Source organism: Porites lutea, chromosome 6 (assembly GCF_958299795.1).
Source record: "Porites lutea chromosome 6, jaPorLute2.1, whole genome shotgun sequence".
Classification (NCBI taxonomy): Eukaryota; Metazoa; Cnidaria; class Anthozoa; order Scleractinia; family Poritidae; genus Porites; species Porites lutea.
In genome coordinates, this window is record NC_133206.1 from 2,267,866 (window position 1) to 2,292,296 (window position 24,431).

The window sequence follows — 24,431 nt, forward strand, 5'->3', positions numbered from 1 at the left end:
TTGGGACCCAGGCTTCCTCTTCCTTCCTGCGATGCATTGCAGGCAGCGGATTTCCGTCTTGGAAAACCTCCCGTAAGAAAGTTTCTGTTTTCGAAGATGTTTGCCTTCAACTTTCAACGATAAAGAAAACACTGCGATGGCGGAAAACGGGGTGAAAAGAGAGGTAAGTTTATTATTAAAACAAAAACCAAAAGTCCTGCAAAGTCTTTTTCGTGTGATCGTCGAAGATTGTTTTTCTTTGTTCGCCGGTTGTTCGATATTATGCATCCTACGATCTATAAAAGCTTCTAAAAGTTCAACTACTCAGTTTTGTCAACGAATTCAGTAAAGAGCTGCACTAACGTGCATTTTATTTCCCGTTCATCTCGCATCCCCATTATGCTTGTAATAATTTAGGAATATCCTCAATGTGAATTAATTGGTGCCGGATTCAATATATTTCGTTGAATGCTTGGTTTTGTTGGTAAATAAACCAAAACGAATGACAATGCAAGTTGTATTAAACATAGTAAGGTACTTTCTTGTTCAATATTGTGCGAAAACCTGAAGCCTTAAATAAACAAAACATGATTGACACATTTTGGTTGTTTGCAAGAGAGTATTGTTTTGCTTAAGAGAGAGGTTTTCACTTTTTCAAATAAAATCTTTTTTCTACAACAACAACAACAGTTTTATTAAAAAGCAAAGAAATACATTAAGCATACACACTGCCTGCGTTGATTTAAATTTGATTTTTATTTTTCCTAACTTCTATTAAACATGGCCTCCTTGCGAATAGCCAGAGAAAACAGCTGACACTTCATAAACCCACTAATGGTTTCCCCGCTACATGACGTCTGGCGAATGAGTACAGAAATTCCATACAGTCGGACCTTGATTATCTGGACCTTGATTAAGATTCATGTTTACGCCTAACGGCAAACGTCAGATTCAAGTTGAGACTTTCTCAGAATAGAAAATAAGCAGATAAAAACTGTCCAGAACTATTCTTATGTATAAAACTGGCGTGAAACTACTTATTTTTCAGTTGAAGTGATAAACAGTTAACGGCAAATAAGGGAAAAACTTGGTCATGTGGTGCAAGTTCAGGTTTGCCGTTTGGTGTTAACATGAGTCTTGATCTCTCTATTAATAGGATATGATCTTGAAAAATTGAAACGATTAAAAGTTCAATAATCCTTCCACGTTAGTTATGTAAACACAAGACCTAATCAATCTATCGTAAACTCCAATCTCAGCCATGTCTACGCAATGAAAGCAGTCCATTCTCTTGTTAAAGGATAAGCAAACGATTAAGTCACGTTTGGAGAAAGGCGAGAAAAGGAACAAATTTAGCACTCAAGTTTGAAATCAGCAAGCAGCAGATCTCAGATATATGCAAAAGCAAAGAGGAGATCCTGAAATTCATCAACAGCCTCGAGATGAGCGAAGGAGTTAAAATACATAAATACTTACAGTCCATGCAAAACTTCAAGTAGGAGCTAATTCACAATAAAAGTTTGTTTTCTTTATTCCCTATGTTGACATTGTCTCATTATATGAATTCATATTTTCAGGTATCCGGACTCTCAATTATCTGAACTATTTACTCAACTCCCAAATGAGGTTTAACTGTGCTGTCACTACCCTGATCTGGGTAGTGCATCTGATTGTTCAAAGCAAATTTTAGCCAATCAGAAGCACTACCCAGAGAATGGGCGCTTCGACGTAATTGTCCTTAGCCTCTTACATTGAAAGCAACATGTTATTGATATGTTTTTTAAGAAACGGTCCAGATAAGGATGATAGCAACAACGGCAACGAACATGTTGGAATGCAAAAAAGGTGCTAACTTTTCTATTGTCTGTACTTACTTCTGATTGGCTTAAACAGCAAAAGTTAACAAAACTTCATAAAGCAGTACACATATTCATCCTTACTTTCCAACCATCTTCCATATAACAAAATCTGGTCTCAGTTTGAATAACAAAGAAATCCTATGTGGGGAACGTTTAAAATTGTAAACTTTTCTTGGCTATTGTTTTCAACTCTGTTTTCAAAAACATCCTTTCAAAGTGGAGTTTAACTGCATTTTATTGTGTAAACGGCCTTCATGTAGGTTTATGCATTCTCTGTGTAAAAATGAGAACATTCCTATGTGGGGAAAGCACCATTGCCGCCAACCTCGTTCCCAGGGTTCTCTCCTACCTGCCCTACGGAGCGAGAGAGAGAGAGAGACCCTGGAAAACGCTAGTCACGTGTCTCCCAGAATCTGGGAGATTACAAACAAACAATTTGGGGGAGGGGCAGGTAAGTGTGAGATTTGTCTCTACAGAGCGTAGACAGGTCAGTGCAGCCATGAAACTGTGTATCTTACCTGATCTTGAACGCCAAAAATAATGCACAAAATCCTTTGACAGCGAAAGGGTAACTTTCTGCAGAATATCTGGATGTTAGTCGGATGTTTATCAGCCTTGCTTTCATTTGGCAAATGCAACGGAAATCGCGGAGACAGTCAAAAATAATTTTGGTATCCTGGTCTGCCTGGTAGTAGTATTCATACCGAAACGCACTAGATTTGAATTGCCGTATCTATGTTGTCGGAGGCCACTTTAGAAAACAAATTTACAGCATCTGTATGTGTTTTCAAGACTACTATTACGCAGATTATGTTGTCTGTTTTGTCTCTGTTTGTACTATTTCCTGTTGTCTTCCACGTCGTGTTGGTATATAATTATTTTTATCTTTGATCTATTTACCACTTTTCTATTGCCGCATCACAACAAAGATTAGTGGGTGGAAAATGCTGACATTTTAGGCTTTAGCTTTCCGAGAAGTCACTAGATCTAAAATATTACTTTAATTGTAAATGTATTAACTGAATTCCTTGCTCTCAATGTAACTACCATGTTTTGTCCCGGGGCTTTGTCACGCCAAGCCGCTAAGACTGCAAATGGTGTAGGTTTATTTCACCGATTACCAGCCGCTGTCAGACAAACATTGAAACTTTTAATATAGAAGTTCAACATAAAGGGATTTTACTTTCAAAAAATTAACTCGCTTGTGTATAACTCAAGATGGTAGATTTTTAGCGATTGGTGTCATCCGTTAAACCGGCGACAACGCTAGTTTTTGATTCCTGCTCTGGTAATTCACATGTTTATCTGATAGTTCTGTTTAGGCAGAAATTTCCCTTAATTAGTTTCAGTTATAGTTGTAGTAGGGTTAGCAAATCTATCCTGATGTCGCGATCACTGCATGATCGTTGCGAATAAACCAGACAAAAAAAATGTGAGACAAAGGACTCCTCCCTCAGAATTAATTTTGTTCTGTGACCAGCGTTTTCCAGGGTCTCTCTCTCTCTCTCGCTCCGTAGGGCGGGTAGGAGAGAACCCTGGGAACGAGGTTGTATTGCCGCATAACAAAAGAAATTGCTATCCACCTTACCCGGATCATTACTTAAAAGCTCTCTTGGGGAGTGTTATCGGAATTATTATTTTTCATTTAATCTTTGTCTTATTAATGTTCTTTTACCCTAATTATTCAGGATCATGAGTAATTAAGGCTAAGAGACAAAGGAAATTTTTAAAAAAATTGAGTTGAAACCATTTTAACCTGACTGATTCATTACGTATTTTTTAATAGGCCAGTTCAAGCTCTTCCTCTCTCCCTACATCACCATCATCATCTCAACCTATTAAAAAGAAAAAACCAGAAGATTTCAAGTTTGGAAAAATTCTAGGAGAAGGCTCATTTTCTACTGTAAGTTGTTTTTGTGGTTCTTTCTCATACTCTTACATATTTTGTTCCTTTTTACAAGGCGGAGTAAGGTACTGCATGAAGTGTAATACTGATTTTTTAGTTTTTTGTTAATCTGTTCTTAACGCTGCTTGTAAAGTATTGTAAAGATTTCAGACCTTTAATTTGTAATAATTATTTTGGAAAATTTCTGTTCATGGATACATGTATATCCCCTCTATGGAATTAGACCTTAAGACCCCTCATCCAACCCCTCCCAAAATTCCAATCAAGCTTCATGGTGGGGTATGACGGGGGTGGGAGCCTAGGAGAGGAATGGGAAGCACTAGAGGAAAGGGCAAAAGGTGAGAGTTCTAAAAAGGTCAGAAGTGGGAGAAACAGGGAAAATAGGTTCTTTGCATGACTTGATCATGTGATCAACTTTCAGTAAACACAAAAACAGTTCACTTTTGAAAAATTTTGTTAGCACAAGTTGAAAGCCCATATTAAAATTAGGTAACCTGAGAATTTTCAGCTGTATGTCTCAAAAGTAGCGATTGCAACGGCCGCCAAAAGTTAGAAGCATTTGTGTGAGAAAAACAACTTTTGCCATCCAGTCACGCTTGCATGGTTTTTCATACAAATCCTTGTAAATTCTAAAATTTTAAAACTGTCGTTTAATCTTTCCCTTACGCATTTAAGAGCTCAAATTACCCGTTATGAATTAAAAGAGTGTTAGGGAAACCAATTGCACTATCCAGGGGACAGTGATTTATCCAATGGATAGCGTTATACACCTTTTGAACAACTTGGGCCAGGTGTATATAGCTGATTCAATATAAAAGGTTTTACATTTTGGGAATTGCCCAGGGCAGCTATTGTTTGGTTGTCACTGAACAAAATTATTGCAGTGAGTTCCGTATACCTAAATGCCCAGTGCCCAATAAAGCAACCTTAATTATTGAATCAGCTACTACATATATTATACATGAATGTTGTCCCTCAGAGTCATGGTGCATGCATTCTACTTGTAAAGGATGCAGCTGTAATACTTGGAGATACAATAGTAAGTACTAGTACCTGCATTGTGCAGATGGGTGTAATAAAGGCGGTCCCCTGACCCGCTCTGTCGGCCTGTCACAGGTTGACTTTGATTTTAAGTTAATCGTTTTTAACCCAGGTTGATTCTCAATGTCCTTTGTCTTCTGGGGCTAGGAGACAAAGGGAATCAGGAATCAACACAGGTTCAATCAAAATTCACCTGAAATCAAATTATAGTGGAGCTCCACGCGGGGCCGTTTAGCATCACACGATTTAATTTTTTTTGTTTACACATATTATTAACCAGAGCTTCGCTTTTAGCCCTGGCTAAATCTACATATATTATGAACTGTAACAGGTGCACCACTGTTCTAAATAATATAGTTTTATGATAAAAGTTTTCCTGTGATTTCTCATCTTAGGTTTATGTGGTTCGTGAAATAAGTACAGGAAGAGAATATGCAAGTAAGTTGAACTGATTTGACTTGAAATTAATTTTTTGGCAAATAAAACTTTGCTAATAAGTACAAAGACAAAGTAATTGACCCCAGTCTTCACCTTCATTGAAAGGAAAAAATTATGGTTAATGTACTGCTGACTATGTACAATGCATATGTTGCAGTTATTTTTTTATTTTCTGTTAATTTTTGTTTTCCATTGTTTTTGGGTATGGAAATGTATGCTAATGAATTTGAAATAAAGAAAAAAACAAAACTGAAATAAAAAATTAACTCCAACATAATATCTGTTACACAGTTAAAATATTGTTATTATATACAGGGTGTCCCGAAAGTTGGTTCCTCTAATTTCATGCACTATAACTTTAAATCAAACATGAAGTTTCTAGAAGATGTTTATTATTGAGTACGTGTATTCATAATTTCAGTAACTGGCATCCCTTTTTGTTTTTTTTTATCTATCACATTCTGTAGCCGTTGCGGCATGGAGTGGGATACTGTGTGTAAACCGACAGACCATTCGTTTTTAGCTTCTTTATCACCTGGTGCGCAGGAGCCAGTTCATTTTACCCCCAAACAATATTAATTTTGTTTAGTTTAGGCAGCTGAAAAAAAAAAATTATATTTTGGGTATTCATCCGAAAAAGATAATCATCCCGGCCCCCTTCCACAGCAAGGCTTTTGTATTTCTTTACAAATTTGAGACAAGCCATTTTTGAGCAGAGGTATTTTTAGGCATCTCATGTTGAGGGGCCTCTTTTCATGACTCTGTCTGGACTTGGCTTGCTAACTATGTGAGAGCCTCCTCATCATTTCTCCTAGTTTGTATCTAGCCTTCTTTAAAACTATTTTAGCTGCTTTATTCTCAACTTTTGGTCTTGCCATTCATTTCTTGCCTTCAAAACCTTCATTTCTCTTTGATCATTTTACCACCCAACATTCGGATTTTTCCAGTTTTCTAGCAGTTTCTAAAACAGATGAGCCAGTAAATCGAAGTATACATGCTAAAGCTCTCACGCAGCTGCCTGAACATTTTTGTGTTAAGGTGGTTTATCTTTTGTGATATTCACAAGAAACCAAGGAAGAAGTTTTCGAGCAATTTGGGCTATTAAATTCAAAAAATATGTGGCTGGAAAATATACTTGTGCACCCTCACCTTTGGCGCAAAAGTACACAAATTGAATATTTGAGTCAAAAGGTGGCACAACAACTATGAAAATAGCAAATTAGATTGAAAGACACAACTTTTGCTCAAATGATATATACTTATAACCAAGTCCAATCGTACTGAAATACAGATCTTTAAAGTAGAGGAGCAAACTTTTGGGACACCCTGTAATATAATATCAACCTGTAACATATAGTTGCAGATATTTTTTTTCTTATTCCCCAGGTTAAAAATTTTTAACCTGATTCTCAATTTCCTTTGTTTTTTAACCCTAATTATTCATGAATTAGGGCTAGCAGACAAAGGAAATAGAGAATCAACCTACTGGTAGGTTAAAAAATTTTAACCTGAATTTACATGTAATTTTGACCTGTAACATAAACACTGTACAGGAAACCCAAAGGGGTGTCTTGCAAAAATTTCTTGGACATCATCAGGACCTTGTATTTCTACCTTAATCTTATTAGAGTGCCCGCCCAGTGTTAGGAGGTCATAGGTTCGAATCCCGTCTGGGACACGGATTTTTGCTTTGTCCCACACTCGTGACATGCTGTTTATTTCATTTTCACTTATTCTTATTGTTGCAAGAATTTTCTCAAATCAATTTCAAAAACTTGCTTAAGTTAAGTTGGACATAAATTAAAATTGCAAAATTATTTTTATATTCTATCAGTCAAGGCAATACAGATTTTGTTTTGGCTCATGGACGTTTTGAATGTTTTAAACTCGGTATTCTTGTTTTTGCTAAATTTCTCTGTGCTGTATTTATCAGTCCATTTTCCCCTCATTCACATTGCCTTTTTTATATGATCCTCTGATTGTAAATCAGTTTTAATTAAACGTTTTTTTGTAGTTTTTGAACATTCATCTGTGATCCAATAAACTGCATTTGTTTGAGGATAAGAAGGAGAATTTTGCATCATAGGCTCACTTTCAAATGTTCACTTTGTGACCAAATTGTTTTTTAGTTTATAAGATTGAAGACATAAAGAGGTCATAAACTTTAATAGACTTTTGGTTCAGTTTTCAAAATACCTGAAAACATTGATGTCACCTTTAGAGTCAATTGAACTAATAATCTTACACAGACTATTATTAATGTAAATGTTCACGCATTTGCTTCCTTTCTTCATTCACAGTGAAAGTTTTAGAAAAGAGGCATATGATACGAGAGAAGAAGGTTCAATATGTTTCAAGAGAGAAAGAAGTATTGAGCAAATTGAACCATCCTTTTTTTGTTAGACTGTACTTTACTTTCCAGGATAAAGAAAAGTTATGTATCCTTTTATACTAAGGGTATAGGGTGAGATTTTGTGTAATTGCAATAAAATAAGTAATAACTCAGCTAAGTGGTAAGGGTTTCAGAATAATTTGAAACATATATGTCTTGGTGTGATTACCACCTCAAATGTTTATGATGGAAAGCCAGGATCAACCCTGATCATGCTATTTAACAGCCAGCTGGTCTGTCTTGTCTGCGTCTCATTGGATAGTGTTCTAGTTGTTGTACATTTGTAAAAATTCACTTACAGTGTGACCGGGAAAACCTTGAACACTTGAAATATTTCAGGAATGTTTATTGTGTTATAACCAATCACAGCAAAGATAAGAACATGCGTACTAGCCACAAAACCACGCCTGATTGGCTTTTTTCTTGCTACACAATAACATTCCAGAAATATTTCTGGTGTTGACAGTTTTCCCATTTGGACCATAAACTTCTTTAGTTGTTGTTATCTGTTTGTCTGTTGTCTGGATAAGCTGACACTCCCGATTGTAAATTGATTTTATCAATAATCTGTATACCACAAACTTTCTCCCATAAATTTTCCTATAACCCTAACTTTTACTGTGATTAACCACACTGTATTCTTGACATTCATACTTTGATAAAAGTGGACATTATATTTTAATAGTTTACTGTTCCATTCCTTAGCTTTGCTTTAAACAGATTTTGGTCTAAGCTATGCCAAAAAAGGAGAACTGCTGCCTTACATAATTAAGGTATTTATGTATTATCAATGTTATGAAAGGTTCCACCAAGTTAACTAGCTGCTATGATTATTTCGATATGACTGAAAACTAGGTACATCCTGTAAATTTATTACACAATGTATGGACATTGATCGACCTCAGTGTCCATACAGTTTGATGTAAGCATGGAAGTGAGTCCTACGGGCCACCAGATTTCCCGCAAACTTCAAGAAAAGTAAATTGGCCAGCAAAAAGAAGAACAATTTCTGATTTAGAGATCAAAAATTAACCCCAAAAGATATTCCTGAAGCAGTATAGTATTAAACGATCATACATTGGAAAGTGGACAGGAAAGGATCCTTTGGAAATACATGAAATGTCAAGTCTTTCCTATTATCGAAATGATTATTAGAAAGTGCAGCAGCAGCAGTTGTAGGATGCGCTTCTTCCAATTTATACAATTTAAACTTGGCCCTTAGGCCTAGCTTTCATGCTTGTGTGTATATTGTTGGGACTTAACTGTAAATCAGGACTGTCACCTAGATTTATCCTTGCTGGGTATAATTCTTGTGGGTCTATGTTCCTAATTGTTTTGTTTTACTATAAAAGTATGCAGGGATCATGCTTATTAGTTGCTGGGGAAAAATCCTATGCCCCTGCCCCTTATAGTGACAGCACTGTTAATTAGTTGCACCATAGTATTAATTTTCAACCACTGACTGTAAGATTTGAACTTCTTTAAAACTTTGCGTTCTTTTAAGAAAAATAAAATTTACTGTTGAAAGAATCTGTTTCTTTGATTTCATATGCATGTAATTTTATATCTACTCAGTTAGTGTATTAAAAGAGTCATTGTAATGCTATGACTTGTCACGTACATCTATCATCATTTGATTTATTTTGCATCTTGTTCTCTAGCTTGGCTCCTTTGATCTCAACTGCACAAGATTCTATTCAGCAGAAGTAGTGTCAGCTTTAGAACATCTTCATGGGCTAGGAATAATTCACAGGTAAAATTTATACAATGTATATAGAAAGTTAAAAGCTGTCTGACAAGTATAGGTTTTTAAAGCAGAAAATAATCAGTATGGTTTATTTCATTTGTCCCTGAACAATTAGTAAGCTATGAAATTTGTTGATTCATAGAAAAAACTAAAATTTTTTAACTACTTGCAATTAAAAGTCAAAGTATGTCAGAACTTGCAGTGGAAACGTTCTCAGTCAGCTGAAAATCTCCACTGACTCATCTCAATTTTTAGCTAATTTGAATCCTGTGACTCACTATTTTTGGTTTTCCTTGGAGTTTGAGTCACTGTGTTCTCATGACGGTACTGGAAATTTTGATTTGGTCAGCACAGTGAGTCAGATGACTAACTGGTGTTTATCAACCTTTTCATAGGGACTTGAAACCTGAAAATATACTTCTAGATGCAGACATGCATATCAAGATAACAGACTTTGGGACGGCAAAGATCTTAAGTAGTGCTGATCTGAACGAGAAAAGTAAGTTTAGAGGACGTAGTCCAGGATGCTACGTTCAGTGTGCAGTTGGTGCTCACCTTACAACCACTCTCATAAATAACCAGCTCTAATTATTGCCAGCTTTGCAAAACCCTTTTTGAGCTGTGCCTTAAGCTCTGTAATGAAAAGGTTTCGTGAGCAACTGCACTCAATACCCGTAAGTTTATCACGTGATTGCTTAGGCGAGCCCATTCTCGTAAATGACCTGCAGCCCTAGTTGCGACTGCCCTCATAGACTCCCAAGGTGGTTGATTCTGAGAGCTTTATATTGACTGTACTTGGGTATAATAATAACCCCCCCCCCCCCCCCCCGCAAAAAAAGAGAAAAGAAAACAGCACTGGGCTAAACTCAGGCCCAAAAGGAAAAGCAGTTTTTGCCTCTGCAAAAAAATCAATTTTCCCACCCAAAAATCACGACAAAATTGCTGACTGCCGTAAGGTCCACAGATCGCAAACTATATCCCCTCCCCAAAAGTCAACACACCTTGTTGCCGTTTTTTTACCTGAGTATCCCCCCCACCTCCCAACTCCAAGGCTGGCGTTGAATTCTATTGTAAGGCTGCAGGGTTTTTTATCTCATTATTCTGGCCATTTGATCGCATCAGCAAGTAATAATACCAAATTGTTTGTAACTTATACTCCTGCAGCCAGAAATTCATTTGTGGGTACAGCTCAGTATGTTTCGCCAGAGCTTTTAACAGACAAGAGAGCAGTTAAGAGGTATTAAACTCACTTAGCTTGCTAATAGCTAGTGGTTTGTTGAGGAGGGACAAAAGAACTTTTTACCGATACGGCGACCATATTGAATTTATTAGATTTAAGGAGTATTATGGGATGCACAGGGGGCAATAACACGATCCGATATACTCGCTCAGTATTTACGCGCGCTTTTTGGGCCAATTTTTCTTTAAGTTTTCCTAGAAAAAAGATTGTAATAGGAAAAAAAGATCGTTGTGCCGTGTTTGGATGTAATAATGATCGCCTTTTCACGGAGAAATAAACAGTGAAGTTCTCTTTTTGCCCGAAAAGCGCGCGTAAATACTGAGTAAGTGCCCCCTGGGCATCCCATAATACTCCTTAACTCTAATGAATTCAATATGGCCGCCGTATCGGTAAAAAGGTCTATTAGGGAGGGTAGTGCAAGCGATTGACGAAAGGCGCGAACTTGCACGCTCGTCAGACAAACCGCCAGCTACGTAGGCTGTACTTTATACTTATACAGCCAAAGCAGTTTCCACTTTCACAACTTTCACTGCGTTTGAGTCTATTATGAATAATATCGTTGAGTACTGATATATTGTCATTTATTGAATGGCAAAAAAAGAGGTGAGAAAATATTCATTGAGCTTGCCCTTACAAATCATCCATTATCACCAAAAATAAAACCAGTGTTTGAATATGTATTGCTTTACCACGGTTCTGCAGCTGGAGAAATTTTTTAGCTCATTTTCTCTTTCTATCGTCATCGACATATAGCAGAACTACTGCCAAATAAAACGGTATAATCTGCATAATGTGGTATAAACGTGGTTACATATTTTACCTGAAAATAGTCCCATTGCCTTAGAATGTGTGATATACAGTGATGTGATGTACAGTGTAATTGTAGTCCCTTTCTTAATTTTTTCTTGCAGCTCAGACCTGTGGGCTTTAGGTTGTATTATTTATCAACTTCTTTCTGGCCTGCCACCATTTAGAGCCAGGTAAATAAATGGTTTACAAAAATCTATACTTTGTGTACCGCCCTTCTCCGAATTCCTCAGTTTCAATTTTACAGATGACAACAAAATAGCAAGCAAACAAATGCAACAAAACGGAAAAATGTCAATGTACAGTTAGCGCGATGATTTCAAGGTGTGTGGGGGGGAGGGGGGGCGGATTTTAATAAAGCCTCGGACAATTAGATCCTTGTAAAGTTTGAGATTCCCCTTATTTTTCTCAAATTTAAAAAAAATTTTTTTTTTTCTCCTAACGTTTTTTTTCTGCTGTTAAAAATTCACATAGAACTTTTGCGTTTTTGGGTGGATATGATGAGCAACATGAATGGTTGACCACTGTTTTTACTTTCACTTTAGCTTCATGAGTGCAAAACAGGAACAGTTGAAACATTTTTATGACTTTGATTCCTTTTTCTCAACAGTAACGAATATCAAATATTTAAGAAGATTATTGCTCTAGATTATGAATTCCCAAGCGGTTTTCCTGATATTCCAAAGGGTCTTGTTGAGAGTTTATTGGTAAGTATGTTCTCCGGATTCCCCTGGTCCCCGGTGTTTCAGTAATATGGGCATCCCCGCGTTTGGGCATCCCCATTCCAAAAACCCTAGTGATACGGGCATCCCCTTTAACCCTAACCCAAAGTCTAACCAACTAAATTGCTAAGGTAATAAAGGGATGCCCATATCACTAGGGTTTTCGGAATGGAGAAGCCTATATCACTGTAACACCGGTACTTAGCCGAGAAGTTGACATTCTCAGTCTCCCTGTGGAAATAAATTAATTGACTTATACACCCATGGTTGTAGTAATCGGTTAATCCCCCAGCATGACGACCTTCGTGCGTTGGTGACGTTTCTGAGGCTATGTTCACGCTATACCGGCTACTGAACTTTTCGTGCCGACACAAAAATCTATCCAGTATAGTACGTATGAACAGCAACTGCACGCCAGTATTGGAACAAGCCGTTAGGTTTTCGCACATCAAACCTCGTACCTGAGCGGTTGGCCGAGAAGGTCTGGTTCTATAAATCCCAGTCCTTACTTTTGAATATATTTACTTCCGTCTCAGTGGGTTCCAGTCCTCTTTCCTTCTTATTTCCTTCCGCTACGGTCCGAATACCCGTCCACACTGCACCAAGGTGTAGCGCAGACCCCCCCCCCCGGCCCCCCGGAAGCAGAACCTATCCGATGTGTTACGATCCACTTCCGAGATTGGCACGGCGCAGCTTTGCTCCGTTACAGAAATAGCACCCAAATCACCGTTGTTATGTGTAGCAGAAGCCTTATCCGGTCTGATTTTCGTGCCTGCGCAAAAGCTACACGGTATAGTGTGAACATAACAGCCTGAATTTGAATGTGAACGCGACAGAATGCTTTCCTTTCACTTAATACGGCGTCGCTGATTTCCCAGAAAATTTAAAGAAAAGCTATACTCAAAGCACTTGTATATATCTTATTGATTTGTGCAATTCCTTTCATTTGGAGAATAATCGAAAAATACTACTTTTAGGTGCTGGATCCTACAAAAAGGCTCGGTTGTGATGAATTTGGAGGATTTTCTTCGCTGAAGAGTCACGAATTCTATGAAGGTACTGTTGAAAAGTAAGACTGCCTAGTCTGTTCTCAACACTGAACAGGAATCTGTAGCTAGGCAGTGGAGCTAATGGCTAAAACTCCACAACCGAATGTCCGAAACGTACTAACTTGCGATGCTGGTGCGTTTGTGCATCTTGAAAGACACGCGCTATCTTCCTGCTCTCCGTCTCGTCTACTAAGTGCCTTTTGTCTTCTTCAGTTGCACCCCAATCCGTCCCCAACCCGCAGCTAAAGCGAATCGGAACGATCGTAGATGCACGGCTCCCCCCATACAGTTATGATGGTATTCTGTTACTTATACTTATTTCTTATTCAGGAACTGATTGGGAAAACCTACCGAACACCAAACCACCTGATTTACTTCCTTATCTCCCGTCAACGAGCAATGATCGGGAAGGATTACGCAGCAAATACAGGGTAAGGAGAAAAGAACACCAGTTTCCATATCTCAAACCGCCCTTGGATGCCTTATGATGCCTACAAAAGGTTATGTGTTTTATTGGAGTGAGCACTTACCATATTGTTTAGGGTTAAGCACTGAAAATTGTGATTACGGTTAAGCGCTGACCTTACTGATTACGATTAAGCCCTGACTCGAAACGGTTAACTTCTTTTTACGGTTATGGTTATTGCTATAGCTACAAATCCGCATGGAGTAGTGGTAAACGGGATCTATTCTCACCCACGCCATTTGGAATTTTTTTTCCTTAAAAATTGAAGAGACTTACTGTCTTGAACATTTGTCGAGCCGGAATTTCTTGTAAGTGTAAGTGAGAGGGAGAGAGCGGTTTGAGATATCATAAGGAAACAAGGGCTAACCGGTGATTTCTAGGGTTACGTCTTGTTTATTTGTCGCCCCAATAAGAAATTACACCGAAGCCAGTGTTGATTTGAGCACACGCGGTTTCCCGAACTTTCAGTTGCCGAGCGTTTGTCCTCGTTTTTGAATCGTTCTCTAGTCTAAAATTGTTCATTTTGTAAGACGGAAAGAATGAAAATCAACCAAATTACAAACCATCCTGTAGGTAGGTTGTTCAGTTCTGATGTTGAATTAATTAATAGTCTTTCTAAAACTTTTGAGTCCGTGAACGAAACCAAAAAAGTGTTTGACCTTTCAAATAAAACTGAAAAACTTTTAGTGTTTTTAAAAAACAAAGTGGTTCTTCATCAAAGATCATTAAAGGAAACTCTTTTTTATAACCATATCGAACTCTGTGCCTTTACAGGTTAGTCTTAACAGCGAGAGTGATGATGAGTTTGACGAACAGCTCTTGAAAAGAGTCGGCTTATCTGACGATGACTCAATACTGGATTCAAGAAGGAATGTTCTTGATCTGACAGATACCGAGAGAGAGGAGAGACTAGCAAAACAGGAAAAAGAATCACCATGGTAACCCTGCCTGTTAGAGGAATTTTCGTATGACCTTGACACGACGCGCGTTTGTATCCGTTCGATAAACCAATCAAATCGCTCTATTTCCGTTCGCTTGTTGTTTCTGTTTTGTTCGCGCGTTTTCATTTCAAGCTCATTCGAAAATCGCTCTATTTAGAGCGTTTCACTGGTTGTTTACCATTTACACGGGCAAACCGGTCGGTTCATGGTTTGGGTTAATGGTTGAAATTCAGGACTGGTAAATTTCGTCCCGAAATCGAGTTTACTATTTGTACGAATCAGACCCATTTATCGAAAAAAATGGCCGCTAAGGGACCGGTCATTGTTTATCGCCGGGGGAGCGGGGGGTGGGGGGGGGGGGGGGGTTGGTTTGGATTAGGAGCTAAACAAGGCGAAATTTAGCCGATCCCCCCTTTGAATGTTACTTCACTGAAGCGATCCCCCCTAATAACTTTTGATGACTTTGGCGATCTCCCCCGGAATGGTTCCCCCTGAATCCTTCCAACGTTTTCAGCGATCCCCCCTTTTGGGTTCTCAGCTACGACTGGTCCCCCCTTTTGTTCTCCTGAAAATCAAGTGATCCCCCTAAAATCCTTTCCTCCCCCAGGCGATAAATAATTACCGGTTCCTAAAGCCTGCAACTGGTACCAAAGGGAAGCGCGCCATCCCATCGTCCCCCGCGCGCTTTCTATTTTTTTCGATTATTGCTTTTTTTATAGGGATACCCTGCGGGAGCCTCTGCGGAGGAGAGAGTTGCGGCAGGAAATTTTCCTCTGAGACTATCCCAAACGTCGTGTTCCAGTTTTTTCCAACAGGATTTTCCGAAAACGTTTTGTAATCTCGGGTAAACAACAACTGCCAACATGGTCAAGTGTCGAAACGAATTCGCGTTTTTTTGTTTTACTGTTGTATTGCTCCACTTTATGACTGCTTGAAAAATCTCGCGCTATTTTTCCAACCAATCAGAAGTAAGTTCAAAGCCGCACGTGGCTTGGTGCCCGCTACTTGTGTTTTGCTCAGATGTGATTGGCTCATGCGTTTGTCTGCTTTTATTGCAATAGATCGTTTTACACTTGTGCGCTTAGTATCCTAGCCTTTGAGAGAACGCGAGGCTGAGGTTGACCTTGTTTTGATACAAGCCTCCTTCCTTTTCTTGTGAAAATTATGCTTAAAAATACTAGTTAGCATAAGAAGAACACGATTTACAAAGTAGAGCAAAGATCAAAACAAGATCAACTCCAGCATCGTTTCCACCTATAACTGTAAATGGGCTATTGTCAAGCTTTTGACTTGCCTTCTGGTTTTGACCCTATGACCTTCCCTATTTCCAATCCTACATAAAACATTTAACTGGGACGTTTCACGTTGCAGTCGTGCGAAACAACGGCAAAGAAATGTACAAAAACTGTGCTGCACGTGCTAAGTTTTTGTTTTTTTGCCAGTTAGACGGTATTGATTTTTTTGCCGTTCTCGTTGTTGTCGCTATTTAGCAGTACACGATTTTAATCTTTGTTTGAGTATAAAACGATAAGTATATTAACGAGAGCTTCGCTTTTAGCCCTGGCTAAATCTATATATTAGTCAGTTAAAAACCAACCTCAGCTTGACGATTGCGGCAGTCCAGGTTACAAAAACTCAACGGTTGTTTCTGTTGTTTTGTTTCTCTACAGGCATCAGTTCGTTGAGAATAATCTCATCCTTAAAACTGGCTTAGTTGACAAGAGAAAGGTTAGTCCGGTATATCTAGCCATCAGGGGCGGGTTTAGGTTACATCATGGACTTTGCTAGGGTTGAGCCTTATTTTTTGTAAATCCGTTGAGCCTTTTCTTTGAGGTCTGGTTATGGTAACACCAAACCATTCTCCAAACAATCTATAGTATTTTGTAAGTAGGATCGTTGCCTGAAATTTAATATCCTGGATTTGCTCTAATCGGCCTTTTAGTAACCGTAACTTTATATTCCTCAACCTCGTTCCCATGGCCGGTCGAGTAGGAGAGGAACAGGAGTTACACAACCTATTCTATGCCCCGACAAAAAAACATAAAGGCTGAGAAGCAATCTTTGATCAGTTTGTCCAGATCATTTTGGTCATCATTTTAAAAACACCACTATCAATGTTTTTTACAATTATTTTGACTCTTTGTCGCGCATTAGAACTTTGACACAAAGAGCAACCTTCTTCCATGTTTTGTAGGGCCTATTTCCTCGTACAAGACAGCTGATTCTAACAGAGGGTCCGCGTCTGTATTACGTTGACGCTGCTGCAATGGTTCTTAAGGGAGAGATTCCTTGGTAAAGTTTATTAGTCAAATGTTATACCATGTATTTCAAGCATATAATCTTAGAATGAAGATGATATGAACTGCGGAATCTAAATGAAGATATGATCGTCTCAGTTTTAATTGCAATTAAGCAATTCGAACCCATCGCCTCTGCGTTGGTGCTGCAGTACTCTGCCTACTGAGCTATGAAGAACAATGCATTGCGAGCAGTCTTATTTGTTGAGTTCATCCTAACCTGTGAAAGAAATGAAGCACAGAATGAAGATGTTGTGAACTGCGGAATTACAAATCTAAATAAAGATTAACAATCGCGGTTGTAATCATAATTAATTTTAAGCAATTGCAAATGAAGCAAGTTAAGCCCATTTATTCCCTTATCCGTGACTTATTATTGACGGTAAGCTCTAAAATAGTTCTTTCTTTTTTAGGACAAAAGACCTCCGACCTGAAGCCAAGAACTTTGAAGTTTTCTTTGTTCACACGGTAATTCAGACACCCAAGTCTTCTACTTTTATTTGTGATTAAATTTAAGACAAACCATGAACGGTGAAACGCTCATCATACGGTTAGAGAGAAATCTCCACCACGAGAGAGATACACCTTGTAACATACATCGATATTTTCTTTCAGCCGAAACGGATTTACTATTTGGAAGATCATACGGGGCATGCCAATGAATGGGTGAAGAAGATCGAGGAAGTTCATCGTGCTTACTTTGGAGATTCAACACATCTGTAAATACGTGAACTATTTTGCCGGTCTGTGGAAAGGCTACAGTCAGCCATTCCTTAGACAGATGTAGCCTGTTCTAGGCTTCAAGATAGTAATGTGACAGAGATCGTGATAACTGGTGCGGAAACGCGCAGGGGCTGGGGAGAGAAAAGGCAGATCGACTATCTGAGAGTCTGGCACAGATGACGCAATGATTTCCACCAAAAGCGACCTACTCAACTAGAGTAGCTGTTAACGTTAACTGTCTGATTTTAAAAGGTGTGTCCTCATTTAACAGGTCTTATCTGTTCGTGCGGGATCGGTGAGCCTTACTCGGAGTGGTTTCTTTGTTGCTTGGTTGAAGAACGTGATAGCCGCTGCTTTGAATGACTATCAGTTTTACTCCTCATCTCAATAAAAGACAGTGCTTCTATATCATTATTAATTATGTAAACACTTGTAAACACGTCTCGCATATGCCATTCACTGCTCTTTTTCTTAGTTAATAAATAAATGAAATCATATTTAAGTTCAAAATTGGTTTGTCTCCAGAACTGAACTTCGTACAGATCAGTGAAAGGCGAGCATCTTTAATGGGTGTTTGTCTAAGTAGGTTTTTTTTATCATTTTGCTTATTTCGTTTTAAAAAGTAAAAACAACGTGAAAAACAAACAAACAAAAGAAAAAGCTGATAAAGAAATGGAATTAAATGAATCGAATAATGCGTAGTGTTTATTCTAATCTTCTTGCTTTTCTGATCGGTGCGTTTAACTTAACAAAAGAGCAAATATATTTAATGTGGCTTTTCATTTCATAGTAAAGCATATAAAAAGGGTTTAAGGGGTTAATGGTGTCCCAATATCTTACGAGTACAGCTCCGGGGGGGGGGGGGGGGGGTACTGAATAAAGTTTTATCAGGGGAGGCTCAGCCACAAGGTCCAACATCTTACCCTGTTATAAACCATTTTTGGCAGAAAAGGTACCCCTTCTGTATACCTTTCATTGACAAATTGTGTCCCATGCACATACCTAGTTTAAAATTTTGCATCCCTTTTAACTGTTTTGGTAAATGCACTTTCTTTTAAATATGAATCGCAATCGACTTTTTTACAGACATAAAATTCTTCTATAGCCCTTTTAGGTCATTTTTAATACAGACCGATACAGGAGCCCATGAGTAGAGAGTAGTCATGGACTCCTGACCGATGTGACAGATTTCCCTACCCCGCCATATGCTTCAATTAGTGAAATCCCTGCCCTTTCGATACCTGAAGGCTTGGTCTGTTCCAGGCTCCGAGATAGTCGGGAAAGCGCGAACTTAGACCACGCGCTCGGGCATATTTTCGCGTGTCACTATAATGTGTCATCCCCGATCTGATGAAATAGGCTACTGAAGCCTGAAAAAGGTACACCTTTGGGGCGATGCCTTCCCGTAACTTGAGATCAGGCTCTTGGTAAAATTTTGTAAGACAGCATATCTAGCCGATTTTTTGAAAACCAACCTAACGAAATTTGCAGTCATAAATCATAGTAACGAAGGAAAAGGAAAAGAGAAAAAGAAAGAGCGAGGAGAAGGAAAGGAGGAGAAGAAAAAAAGGCAATGGTTGCACTCTTAGTTTTTATAATAGCTACTTTGGAGATAGTTTTTGGCCGAAAAAAACTGTTCGACTAAAAGGTCCATTTGGCGATAACGTTATCAAAAATCCGGCTGCTGAGGGACCTTTCAAATAAAACGCAAGTACCGTCAGTGTACCGTAACACAACCCAGAATCTCTGCCGCTGTGACGTTCACATTCCATTCAGTGCTGAACACAGGTAGCCCAAGCTCACAACAACATATGCATGCTTTAGCCTACTTAGCTAATTAATTATTCATACAGCAAGAAAATTATAAGACGTTGTACGGAGAAATATGTTTTGCTCACTAAATTAGCAAAATCACGGTACATTGAATATCGCTTTGAAACTTACCTTTAGCGTCTTCTTGTTTTTCTTTGTACTCTGACTGCATTTTTCACCCAGATGACAGTAGAGATACCACTGTCTTTCTAACTGGGTGAAAAACTGTCGTTCAAAAAAAGGTATTAAACAATGCCTAGGAGGTCTGAAATGCAGTCAGAATACAAAGAAAAACAAGACGACGCTAAACGTAAGCTTCAAAGCGATATTCAATGTACATTTTGGTAATTTAGTGAGCAAAAAATATTTCTCCATACAACGTCTCATAATTTTCTTGCTGTATGAATAACTAATTAGCTTAGATGGGAAGTGTTGTTTTCGGGTTCTTTGGCATCCTAAGAGGCCTGAAATGCAGTCCACACACAAATAAACATAGCAAAATACTAGTGGGAAAATAAAAATTTAATGTACGTTTCGCTCAATTATGGAGAAATAGGATAATTCTCATATAACGTCTTATAACTATTGTCGTATGAATAATTAATTAGCTAAGTAGGATATTTAAAATGTTGTCCTGAGCTCTCATAGTGAGCTTGGGCTACCTGTGGTGGTGAAGACACACACCCTAACATCGTTTCAGTTTCGAGTTTTTGTCTCTTCCGCTCTTTATCCTTCTCAAAGCTATTCGCTGGACTTGATCTAAACCGATCTGAACTTCTGTTAAAGAAAAATTGCATCAGGTAAGTACACAGTGTTAAAAATCAACCTCAAAGCCGCCGTGCAAGTCAAATGATGTATGATCAGCTTAAATTAATTTGCCCTGAAAAATTATCGTGTCTCTAACTGCGAGGTTGCAAGAATTACGACGAGTTCAAATATAGTTTAAGTGCTGTTCCTACGGCAAATAAGGAAATCTACAAGCAGAGATAACGAACGCTATCGTGATATTTTTCTGACTCTGACTCCAGTGCCGAGTTGTTGACTGCCAGCAGGTTGAGTGCGCCATTCAATTCTCGGTTTTCGCTTCTTCTTAGTTTCTACTTTGATGTGATATTAGAGCACCTTAAAACCTTTATGCAAACAAATTTTCGGTTCAAAAGGGTTCTTTGTTATGCGATACAGGACGCTTGAATTTCCAGGCTTTTGCGTGACGCGTCATTTAGCTGGCGGCCGGGAAAGCTCTTATCTGGGTTAAAAACATTACGGATTTTTGGAGATTTTGCTATCTAAAGATTCCTTGTCTTAGAATAAATATTACTTTAATCTTTATGAATTCCTCAAGCGAAGAATTCACGCATAGGTAGGAAAACTCAAAAACAGATGTTTCTTTTGGTTTCCGGCGGCCATATTTAATTTGTGACCCTGAAAGGGACACAAACATGGCGTCTCCATACTTGGGTGAAACGTTTTTCCGAATATCTCGCATATGAACAATTGCATAGACCTGATTCGTGGCAAGGCTTTTTGTATATTTATCTTCTTTCATTTCCCAGGTTGTAGACTTTCTGTATTAAAAGGTTTCCGTTTTTATTTCTGCTTAATGTACTCGATGACTGTGAGTATCAAATATTAGAGAGGAACGGCAAACGTGAGATTCATTAAGTCAAGAAATTTTCAAAATAAGAAATGAGATGATTAAAACAGCTTAAAACAATTCTTATGGTTAGAATTGACGTGAATCTACCGATTTTCGTGTATTTATAATGAACAGTAAACGACAAGGAAAGGGTAAACTTGTTCTCTTGGTACAGATTAACGTTCGCCGTTTGGCGTAAACGCGATGCTTCAATACCTAATATCTTAGCCTACGTGCAGACGCATCTAATGAAGAAGCGACGTTTTAGTTTAAAGAACCCAGTATTAAACCTGCGTCGTAATGACGGCATGAAAACAAACGACATGTATCTCGAAGTTGGAGAGTGTTGCTCGTACAATAGGCAGGGGCACCCAACGACCGTTTTCGGGGAAATATCTGTTCGGAGCCCTCTAGAATGGCTAAAATTTTCGGGAGCCCAAGAACAGCTAAAAATTTCGAAAATGTTTCGTGGTGACTGTTCGTTGGGCTCAGAGTTTCGGGATTTGTGTGGTTTGTTCACCTAAGAATTTCGGATTTTGTAGTAATCTCTAGATCACCTAGAAATTTCGTAGCTTTCGTAATAATCTCTAGATTTTGATTTCGGCACCTAGAAATTTCGTAGCTTTCGTAAACTAAGAATAGAGCAAAATTTTTAAACCCGGCTGACAGTCTCATTAGCGAAAATTTCACACAACTCATTTAAAACCCAACGACCCTTTTCTGAGAGTACCAGGCTTAACGGTTACGCGTAGGAGAGCGCTATATCAGCGCGCGCATCGCGTGAATAGCGCCTGTCAGTCCTGCGTATCGGTCGATGGACACTCAGGACAGTATCGTAGCAGGACTACGGATGGAGGGATAACCCAGACAACGCTATTGTAGCACTGTTCTCGGCATCGCATGTATCTGATGTACCTAATTTTAATAAAGCCACATTTCTGACATTTGCAGTTACAGTCAACTGTGTAGAAAATAGGCAACTTTCAGCGTTTCAGTGAAGATTAGCCCGCGAAAACAGACGTTTTTCCGCCGTTTTTTTCTTTGCTCGCTCATCGCCACCTGGGGGGTGTGTGGGGAGGGGGGTGGGGGCGAGGAGCAAGGACAAACTACTGCTGGCAACTTTAAATTTTGGTAATGTGCAGGGTGATGAGTGGGTGATACAGACCCGTTATCTGCTAGCCTGCGTAACAAGCGTTTCCAATCGAGTTACTGCGCGAAAGTTAGAGCGGGAGCAAAAAAAAAAAAAAAAGGTTGAGTTCCTTCATTCCCCCCCCCCCCCCCTCCCCCGTCATTCCTTCTTTTTTTTTGCTCTCGTCCCAACTTTCTTTTTTGCAACGCACCCCAACATCTGACCTTCTCTTCTTTCTGTCCTAACCTATCAGGTTATCACTGCTGTGAGGTTAGCAACACTGTGAACACCCACTTCCTGATTTTGCTGATAGGCGAGAGAAAACAGAGAAAAAGCAATTCACATTATTCGGAGAATTTTGGGAAATCATACCGATTTTCTTAACCATATAGTACCTGCAGACTGAGAAACAAGCCTTCTGAGCTTTATATTCCGAAGCAACTTGATGAAAGACCATAATAAATTTGCCCGATTTGTTTTTGACCACTTCCACACTGACTTCCAGCAGTGCGTGTTCTGCTGTTCAGGCTGTTGTTTTCGATAAGTTATTTTTTTAAACGTTTTTTTTTTTAACTTAACGGTTTGAACAAAGGTACCAAACGGCGACGATTCTCAGCAGTGCTGTCACTTCGTTTTTAGTTTTTAAAATCTGTGATGTTTTTGCTAGTGACTACCGTAATCACCAGACTGACTAGATTCACGATCATCGCCTTGCCTTGCAAAGCCACACTGAACCCACTGCACTGAGTGCAAACCGCTTGTATTTTCCGGAGTTTCCGGAAAAAAACTACCCAGGAAAAACTGAGTCTGCGGTGCAGACGACTCGAGAACCAAATCAGCAGTCCTCTGAGTCCCAGTGGTCGATGAGTGGTTTCCCTTTCACCGAAAAAAAAAAAAAAAAAAACCGCCTGATCGCTGGTGAATATTCACCAGATCAAATCAGATCACATAGCCTGCGAACAGTAGACACTGAGTCGGTCGTTACTTCTCTCTGATACTAGGAGCGTTACGTGACGACGCTAAAAACGGCTGTGTAGCAGACTACCGCCCTGGGCGCTTACTAAATTTTTGGACCTTGAGAGTGGACGCCTATTCTAGGTAGGCCTTTATTCAAGGCTGGGCCCTTATTGAATGTTCACCATTTTCAGCAAGTGTGGTACGTTTATTTTGCAACAAAACAATAAATGGTAACAACAAAACGAGAAGATGTAACAATGCAAGGTTTCTGTAAAATACTCTGAAGAAAATTCCGTCTTCGGGGAAGTCTCTTATTAGTACTTATATTATTCAATTTTTTTGTGTGTCGAAGGAGGAATGGGGGTAGGGGTGGGCGCTTATTTTAGTTTGAGTGGAAAGGGGAGGGCTGTGAGGTGTGGGTGGGCGCTTATTCGAGGCTGGGTGTTTATTAACTTTTTCTGCCTCTAGGATGGGTGCGTTTTCGAGGTGGGCGCTAATTCGAGGTTGGGCGCTTATTCGAATAAATACGGTATTTTTAAGCGTGTTACGGGTTTTTTTCGTTCTACATCAACTATGTACATAGCCCGCTTCCAATCCCAATGATAGTAGCAACAGCAAACGAGAAAAATTAGGTTTTCCACTCGGGTAAAATATAATGCAAAGTAAATGCAATGAGTATAATAGGCAACAGTCTGAACACAGTAGATGGCGCGCGCTGCGACCACAGAAAAGTTCAGTTGAAAAATGGCAGACCAAACTATAGTATATCCACTTTATTCAGTTTATTCGATTTTCACCCGAACTTGGATATCCATTGTTTTCAATTGCCCATCTTGCTTCATTCAGTGTTCAGTCGTTCTCTGACTGCGGCTTTGCAGTCGCGAAATCGTATGCACCTGCCTAACCTTTCGAACCTTTGTTCGGATCAGGATTGCTGTCTTCCTTAACTTTCACTGCAAAACGAATATGACACACTGATCACAAACAAGGAAAAAAACAAAATCAGTGTCAGAAGTCTCACTGCAGTCTTGCAACTGTTAGAAAAAGAAACAGCTGAAGAAAGATGAACCCATCAGACCCATCACTGACACATTATATTATAGCAAAACTCATCAGCAGACTCATATCCAGCCCAACGCGCACACTCGTGTTATAACAGGAATAATTCAGCCTGATAATTCACTGTAATTGTCAGCTGATAATTCTCCTAATAATTCAGATAATTGTAAATTATTATCTATACTTGGAGGAATCTCCAGACTCCAGAATCTTGGTTATTCCAGTGTTCTG

General features: G+C 38.9%; 1 protein-coding gene across 1 annotated transcript; it reads left to right on the plus strand.

Annotated features, from left to right (window-relative positions):
- Positions 1-35: 35 nt before the first annotated feature.
- Positions 36-18,104, plus strand: LOC140940286 (3-phosphoinositide-dependent protein kinase 1-like). Its single transcript, XM_073389210.1, has 17 exons — positions 36-163; positions 3,625-3,741; positions 5,181-5,223; positions 7,524-7,661; positions 8,336-8,388; positions 9,277-9,368; positions 9,758-9,861; positions 10,527-10,599; positions 11,514-11,582; positions 12,020-12,116; positions 13,109-13,187; positions 13,511-13,611; positions 14,421-14,584; positions 16,258-16,315; positions 16,782-16,879; positions 17,298-17,352; positions 17,500-18,104. Exons 1-17 carry the CDS (start codon positions 137-139, stop codon positions 17,605-17,607), a joined length of 1,476 nt encoding a protein of 491 aa, XP_073245311.1. The 5' UTR covers positions 36-136; the 3' UTR covers positions 17,608-18,104.
- The last annotated feature ends 6,327 nt before the right edge of the window (positions 18,105-24,431 follow it).